The 8,967-nt window shown below is 38.5% G+C and overlaps 1 protein-coding gene across 1 annotated transcript; it reads right to left on the minus strand.

Moving 5' to 3' along the window:
• Positions 1-5,536: 5,536 nt before the first annotated feature.
• Positions 5,537-7,575, minus strand: LOC107759035 (cytochrome P450 78A7-like). Its single transcript, XM_075229088.1, has 2 exons — positions 6,579-7,575; positions 5,537-6,391 (listed from the first exon to the last, which is right to left on the minus strand). Exons 1-2 carry the CDS (start codon positions 7,563-7,565, stop codon positions 5,768-5,770), a joined length of 1,611 nt encoding a protein of 536 aa, XP_075085189.1. The 5' UTR covers positions 7,566-7,575; the 3' UTR covers positions 5,537-5,767.
• Positions 7,576-8,967: the final 1,392 nt, after the last annotated feature.

An 8,967-nucleotide genomic window follows, 5' to 3' on the forward strand; every position in this document is an offset into this window, starting at 1 on the left:
TCTTGATTTAAAGAATTAAATGGGTTTTCAATTAAAATCATGGGTTAAAGATTAAATCAAGTGAATAAATCAAATGGAACTACTTATGTTATGGTTTAGACCTTACCCATGGAAGAAACATGAACAACATCCTTGAATTTTCCGAATTCCAAACCTTCAAAATGAGAAAAAGTCCAACATTAATATCCAAAAATGCCCAACTCTTCTGCCTAGTTTTTTGTGTCAAATAATTCCGAAACTCACTTTTGATTCCTCCAATGGATTTCTCGTGATATTCTAGTCAAGTTAGATTTTTGAATCTTTCCATTTGTCCTTATAATGAAGGAGATATGTTAGTTTCAATATTTGAAAATAGTGCAGATTTTTAAATAGTAGCAATTTCGTAATTAATCTGAAAAATCTTGCAACCCAATTCTTAGTAAAATGACCATAAATTCCTCATACGATGTCGAAACTTGATAATTTCAGTTGCTATAATTCCAAAATTACGAGAGATATAATGGTTTAGTCAAAACATGAATGAAAGATCGTTTGCTCAATATGATGACATTTATGCTCAAATCGACGTCGAAACCGAAAATAATCACCATACAACCCAAACTTATCCAAAACTCATCAGAATTTAACCAAACTTTGTGAAAATGTCCAAAATTATCATACAAACTTATTGGAATAATTAAAACTCGATTCCGAATCCGTTTATCAAAAAGTCAAACCTTGGTGAATTCTTCCAACTTAAAGCTTCTAAAACGAGAATCATTCTTTCAAATCAATCCTGAACTGCTCGAAAATCGAAATTAACCATATACGCAAGTCATAATGCATAATATGAAGCTACGCAAAGTCTCAAACCACTGAATGGAAAGCTAAAGTTTAAAGCGTTCGGTCGGGTCGTTACAGTAGCACTATAGATGCTCATGTATTCGTGATTCCAAGTTTTGGGGTATGTTTAGATTTCGTGGTTCGGTATTATTGTTATCTACTTCATACTTTTATCGTTATCATTGTTAATATTTCATTTTCAACTGTTAAAATTAGTTAATTAATCTGTTTCACGTCGCCTTGCCTTGCAAATGAATGTTAAGCGTCATTTTGACCCCGAGGTTGGAATTCCAGGTCACGATAGTGAAACCATCCGAAAGGGGTTAATAGAAGGATTAAGAAGAGTAATTAGGAACAATAACGGGGACTGGGTAATGGGGTTCATGGGGAAAATTAACTGCACCAACACTCTTCATTCTGAACTGACAGCTTTTATGCAGGGATTAAGAATGACAGTCTCAAACAACCTCCTACCCTTAGAGGTTAACTTAGACTCAACTGAGGTAATACATTGTATTAGCAAAGGCATCATGATTTATGATATTATGGTATGTGAATGCAGGTCACTCCTAACAGTACTGGGGCATTCACCAGTAAGCCATGTCTACAGGAAAATAGAGTAACGGACAAGCTAGCAAAGGAAGCAGGGAAGCAGACAGAAATGAAAACAAACTTTTTGGTAGGTCCTCCGGTTCAATGAAACACTATGGGCAAATAGGGCACTATGGGCAAATAGACACCCTAAGAACTATTTTTGAAAGGAAGACAAGGGGTTGTGATATTCCTAATGTAGCAATAGACTACTCTTTTTTTGTCGATGTGAATATCTCACCACGAATCACTACTGTAACAGAAAATGAACTAAGTTAACTAATATATATAATATCTTCCTTGACCAAAAAGAAGAAGAAGAAGAACAAGAAAATTCGATATGGTTTAATTTCTCTACGCTTAAAAGCATTTTTATATATCAAAATATGGGATAGCTATTTATAACAAGTAAAATTAGTAATCTGAAAAATAAAATAAGCTATTTTCTACAACAGATTAAAATACATTACTGCTAAAAAAATTCTTTAGACTATCAATGTACATAAATTAGGTCGTTCATAAATAATTATAAATATAAAACATCTTTAGCTCGGTATATATCAGGCTCGATTATAGAAAACGATTTTTATTTATCGTGGTATTTTGAATTGACGGATAATAAGTCAAGAATCAAGAAATACACAGTTTTTCAAAATCGTGGTTATATCCTACCTGAATTAAAAAAGATTGTTGCAATATTATTAGAAGATATCACTTTTTCGGTAATCTTTACAAAGTTTTTCAGGGAGGTTGCGAGTTGTTTTTCTTCTTGTATATTTCAGAAAAGAACGTAGATTAATTATTAAAAATTTGTACCAATTCTCTTTTTACTCTTTTTCTTAATATATATATATATATATATATATATATATATATATATATATATATATCCTCAAGCATGTGATATTAGGGTTTTTGCTTGATAGGATTAACTTTAAATGAAAAATCAAATTAGTCTCATGAACAATGATGCTGGTAAAAGTCTTAATATCACAGTTAACAAATTGGCTGAACTTTCAGCCTAAAATACACAAATCCAGATTAGCCTTAGCACTATAACAAATTCTGATACTTTTGTAAATATAATCAGACTCCACAGAGGCCATTTCGGAAATGATATGCTAACTAAAGTGATTATTGAAGGATATTAATTACTTCTTAGCCTTTGAGTGCCACTTATAATGCATATTTACAAAGAAGCAATGACGAAAAAGTGCTAAAAACGAAGTAATTTTTTATATAAAGATATGTTTTAATAACGAGTATGAGTCGGGCAGTGTGAGGATTATAAGGTTATTCCGGGTGAGATACTTGCGACGCAGCATAGGCTCTTGGTGATGGATGTTGGTATTATGTTAAAGAGAAGGAAAAGGTCCGTCCGAGGACGACCGGGAATCAGGTAGGGTGCCTTGACTACGGAAAAAGCCCAGGAGTTGGAAGGGCGGTTGTCGGCTATGGGAGCCTGGAGGAACAGTGGTCGACGACAACAAACTATATAAGGGAGGCTGCGAGAGAGGTGTTAGGGATCTCGACGGGCATCTCTGGCAGGCACAAAGGAGACTGGTGGAGGAATGAAGTGGTCCAAGGTAAAGTGGAAGCGAAAAAGGCAGCATACCTAAAATTAATAGGGAGCACAAGTGAGGAGGAGAGGAGAGCATGCATGGAGTTGTATAAGGTAGCTAGGAAGGAAGCTAAGTTGACGATCACAGAGGCTAAAGCTGCAGCCTATGGCCGTATGTACGAAGAACTGGGGGAAAAGGCGGAGAGAAGAAGTTATTCTGGCTAGCGAAAACGAAAGAGAGGAAGGCCCGGGATTTGGACCAAGTGAGATGCATCAAGGATTACGGTGATAGAGTATTGATGGAAGATGCTCAGATTAAGAGGAGATGACAGACTTACTTTCATGACCTTCTGATTGAAAAAGGGGGTCGGGATATTATGCTAGGTGAACTAGAGCATTCCGAGTGTCACCGTGACTTTGGAGACTGAAGGCACATCGAGTTTGAGGAGGTCGTGGGAGTTATGCGTAAGACGAGTAGGGGCAGAGCGACTGGGCCAGATAAAATTCCGATTAAATTTTGGTAGTGTGTGGGTAGAGCAGGCTTGGAGTGGCTAACCGGGCTGTTTAATGTTATATTTAGGACGAAGAGGATGCCGGAAGAGTGGAGGTGGAGAATGGTAGTTCTGTTGTATAAGAACAAAGGTGATATCCAGAGTTGTAACAATTATAGGGATATCAAATTACTGAGTCATACTATGAAAGTTTGGGATAGGGTGGTTGAAGCGAGGGTGAAGAAGACAGTGTCTATATCCAACAACTACGGAAGCTATACACCTTATTAGGAAGTTGGTGGAACGATACAGAGAGAGGAAGAAGGATCTGCACATGATGTTTATTGATCTAGAGAAAGCGTACGACAAGGTTCCTAGAGAAGTTCTCTAGAGATGCTTAGAGGCAAAAGGCGTGTCGGCTGCCTACATTTGGGCAATTAAAGACATGTATGATGGGGCTAATACTCGGGTTAGGACAGTAGGAGGAGACTCTGAGTAGTTTTCAGTTGTTATAGGGTTACACCAAGGTTCTGCGCTCAGCCCCTTCTTATTTGCCCTGGTGATGGACGCGTTAACACACCATATTCAAGGGGAGGTTCCATGGTGTATGTTATTCGCCGATGACATAGTTCTGATTGATGAGTCGCATACCAGTGTTAACGAGAGGTTTGAGGTATGGAGACATACCCTTGAGTCTAAGGGTTTCAAGCCGAGTAGGACGAAAACGGAATACCTGGAGTGTAAGTTCAGCACTGAGCTGAGGGAGGTGGGTGTGGAAATGAGGCTTGAATCACAGGTCATACCAAGTAGTAACAATTTCAAGTATCTTGGGTTGGTTATCCATAGGGGAAGGGATATTAACGAGGATGTCACACGCCGTATTGGAGTTAGGTGGATGACGTGGAGGCTAGCATATGGAGTCTTGTGTGATAAGAGAGTGCCACCAATACTCAAAGGTAAGTTTTACAAAGTGGTGGTTAGACCGTCCATGATGTATGGGGTTGAGTGTTGGCCTGTTAAGAACTCATATATCCAGAAGATAAAAGTAGCAGAAATGAGGATGTTGAGGTGGATATGCGGACATACTAGGATGGATAAGATTAGGAATGAAGATATTCGGGAGAAGGTGGGCGTGGCTCCCATTGATAATAAGATGCGGGAAGCGAGGCTCGGATGGTTCGGACACGTTCAAAGGAGAAGCTCAGATGCTCCGGTAAGGAGGTGTGAGCGGCTGGCTTTGGAGGGCACAAGAAGAGGTAGAGGACGGCCTACGAAGTATTGGGGAGAGGTGATCAGGCAGGACATGGCGAGGCTACAGATTTTCGAGGACGTGGCTCTTGATAGGAAGTTGTGGAGGTCGAGTATTAGGGTTGTAGGTTAGGAGGTAGTAGAGTCTCCCTTACTTTGTACCTTTGTGAGGCTAGTCTGGTAGGGTTTAGTCGATGTCAGCTAGTGGCAATGTTGTGTCTTACTATTCCTTTGTTTACCTTAGTGTCGGGTCTATCTACTGTCTATCGTATTTGCTTTGCATCTACTCTCATTTCCGTGATGTTATTTTTCCTATGGTTTCTATTGGTGATACTAATATTGTATCTTTTCGTCCTCTTGAGCTGAGGGTCTTTCGGAAACAACCTCTCTACTCCCTCGGGGTAGGGTTAGGTCTGCGTACACACTACCCTCCCAAGACCCCACTAATGGAATTTCACTGGGTCGTTGTTGGTGTTTTTGTTGTATGAGCCGGGCAGTCGGCCGATCCTAACATTAGGAGCCGTTGCGAAATGCTAAATGATGTACGACCATCTTTTGTTAAGAATAGTCAAGCCTCCTAATATCGATTACGTAGCTTCTTGTTGATTACATTACCGTTTCATTTAATCATAATCAATGGGCATTTTTGGTTTATATATTCTCAAATGGGAGTATGATGTATCTGAAAGATATGAATAACCTTTTACAACTTTCAAACATATTTAACTGATTTTGATGATAAAAGTGTGAAAGAGTGGATCAATCATCAATAGTAGATTACCAAATATTGAAAAAACAATAATATTATTATTAATAGCTGACTTGCAACAAAGCGCAATATTTCTTTCTGAAATAAGAAAGCATGCACAAAGTCATGACTCTCTATAAAGGTTCAAAATTGGAGCCCATGCTATATGCAGGAATACTACTAATGCTAGACACATCTTCCATATCATATCGTGCCCCAAATTTGCCAATCCAAATTCACCTATAAGGTTCAGAGATGTAGGAAAATATAAAAAAATAGAAATAAAAATAAGACACACAGAGAACCCTAAAACGGAACATTCCTCTGAATGGCCATAACAACAAGGGGATTCTTCATCTCACAAGATAATTTCAGAACTTCTTCCAAGTCAACTGGATGGATTTCATCCTGGACCCACTCGAAATTCTGCAGCAACTTGGCCACCCACAGCATCACTATGACCAATCCTAAATTCTTCCCCGGGCACACTCTCCTCCCTGCCCCAAACGGTGCCAAGCGGAGGTCACCACCTCTCACGTCAACATTCGCACCACCTTCAGCCTCCATGAAACGCTCAGGCTTGAACTCAAGTGGATTTTCCCACACATCGGAATCATGTGTAATAGCCCACATGTTAACCATTGCTGCCGTATGAGAGGGAACAACCATGCCATTGCTTAGTTGAACGTCAGTTGTAGAAAGTCTTGCCCAGGAGAGAAGTGGACCTGGTGGATGAACCCTTAAAGTCTCCTTCACAATTGCCTGTAAGTATGGCATCCGAGCAACGTCAGCATCAGTCACGGCTTTACCCATTGTGACATCATCAACTTCTTTTTGTAACTTCTTCAGCACCTTAGGGTGTAATATAAGCTCAGCCATAACCCACTCCGTTAAGAGTGCCGTAGTATCAGTTCCTCTAAAAATCATTTCCTGCATAACATTAAATGAATTTACACAATCTGCATAATTAGAACCACATAAAAAGTTTTTCACATTTAAGTACAACCATTTAACTAAATACAACTTGCTAGTCAAGACAATATTTAACGTTTCAAAATTACTCACCTATATTTAATGTGAATAATTACGGTTATGTAACTATATTATTTTTACGTACCCATAGAACGGCAACCATGTCATCTTCCTCTAGCTCTTCTGCTCCATCAAGAGATAAAAGAACGTCCACAAAATCTGCATTATCCGACACCGTTTTGGATTCAGCACTGCACCTGTGTTCCTCAATAATGGCTTTGACAAGCTTTCGTACACGTGGCACAAGAGCTTCACAACGTTGGACAATACCGGAAGGGTCATAGAAAAACCTCAGCCACGGAAGATAATCAGACCAATTAAAAGCACCCAATAATTCAAATCCTTCCTTCACCATATCTTGCAACTCCTTTAGCTCTTTGCCATTTTTATTATAGCGTTTTCCAAAAACACTTCCCATTATATTATTCAAAGCAGCCAACTGCAAATGTTTCCTCAAAGAAACTGTGCCATTTTCCAACTGCTCATTTACTATGTCACGTACCATAACGGAGCAGTCAAGTTGACGGCCCGTTTCATGCGCCGCAATTCGCTTCGGCGCAAAGAGATGCGAAGAAGCGATACGGCGTAAGAGACGCCAGTAAGTTCCGTTAGGAGCAAATCCAATGGCTCGGCTAAACATAAGGCTCTTAGCGGATTGTTTAATGGGACGGTCAGCGAAATGAGGAGAAGTTAGAATCTCTTTAGCTATTTGAGGATCGGAGGACACAACTACAGGGGTGGAACCAAGGCTAAAAGCCATAAGCTGTTTAGCTTTTTGAGTCCAAGCCGCGGAGGCTAAAGAGCGATGAGCCAAGCCGCGGCTTAGAGTGAAAAGGCTACCGATAATTGGAAACCCACGGGGTCCAGGAATTGGGATTTTTCCACTATGGTTACGACCATTTTTCCAAGCTACACCCCCGGGGGAACAAGCCCAGGTGATTAGAGTGATTGACAGAAAGGCTAAAACAATGGAAATGATAACATATTCGTCAAGAAAAGTTTTCGAACCAAGAAATGCTGGTAGGGTAAACACCCACCAGTTGGAATCCTTTGTCATCATAACCAAATCCATGAAACCAAAGGAAATGAAAGATTTTAGACAGAGATACTAAGAGAGAGGGGAAGAGACTCAAGAGAAAGAGAGAAAGATAGAGGGAGAGGAGAGATGGAATTTTTGATGTTTTAAAATGAAAAGTTTACTGAGTTTAAATAGGCTGGGAATTGGAAGGAGGCAATCAATGAAAATTGAGTCAATTTCATTGACATACCATAAAATATTTAGTAGTCATATTAATAAAAGTTTTAGTAATCTTATTCATCAAAATCTTGTGATAAATCATAGGTAGAAAGCATTTCTTTTGAACATCTTACCATAAAATATACTATATGGTAACCTTATTACATTATTATCTTGCTATAAAAGAAAATTCCAGGACTTTTGGTTTGGATTTTGTTTTCCAAGTCAAAAGATATTAATGGAACTTCCATATATAATAATGATAAGAGACTATAACTGTTATAGAAAACTACTGAAATACTAAAGATAAATTAGGGAAAATAATTAATATATTATCATGTTTAGCTAAATATCTAGGATTTTATCACATCACCTTTCTTAAAATTAGAATTATGCATACATAAATGATCTACAAGTATGCGCACGGCACCTTGCGGCGCTACTTGCACGAGGCCTCGCCGTTCCGTTGCCAAAAGCCATCAGCTGTCACGAGCGATGTCGCCTCCCGATTTTGCCCCCAACAACCGATGGCATTCGGCACGTACTGAGCTTAGCCCCATACGGACGGCACTTGCGGAGTTAGACCATAGACCATTTCGTGTAGAGCCAAAAGAAATTTCTCGCAGACTCAGCTTCTCCGACGTGGCTTTTTTTGTATATTTTGGTGTCAATATTGAAAATAATAATACGTATGAACAAAATTCAAAGGGAAGGAAAGCCGTTCATGTACTCTACATATTTCTCATTGTTCGCACTCTTGACGTTATTTCTTCATTTTTCTTTTGATTTTCCAATTTATTGTGTTCACTCACTCAATGATTAAATAACGAAGAAAATGTTTTGAACATTAAATAAGAGTGTATGTCAATATTTTCGAAGTGGTACGAAGAAGCACAGGTGGTTTGGAGTCTCTACAAAAATAAAAATATTTCAAGATGAATAAAGAAAGACAATTTTTTTTAAAAAGATTTCAGATCAATTTAGAAAGTACTACTACTCTAATAAGGAAGCTAAATACGTTTTCTGTACCCAAAAAAGAAAAGAAGCCACGAACTTTTTTCTAGGGTAAAGAGCATCAATTGTGCACTTGTGCTTAAACTTTTACTAATTTAAAAATGTTTAACTCACTAGTCTTAGAATACACATTACATGTATATCTCATTTCAAGAATTACCAAATTTTTATTATCATTTTGCGTTTGAGATATACAATAAAATTTCTTTAAAAAGTGTACAAC

This window comes from Nicotiana tabacum, chromosome 13 (assembly GCF_000715075.1).
Source record: "Nicotiana tabacum cultivar K326 chromosome 13, ASM71507v2, whole genome shotgun sequence".
Lineage (NCBI taxonomy): Eukaryota > Viridiplantae > Streptophyta > Magnoliopsida > Solanales > Solanaceae > Nicotiana > Nicotiana tabacum.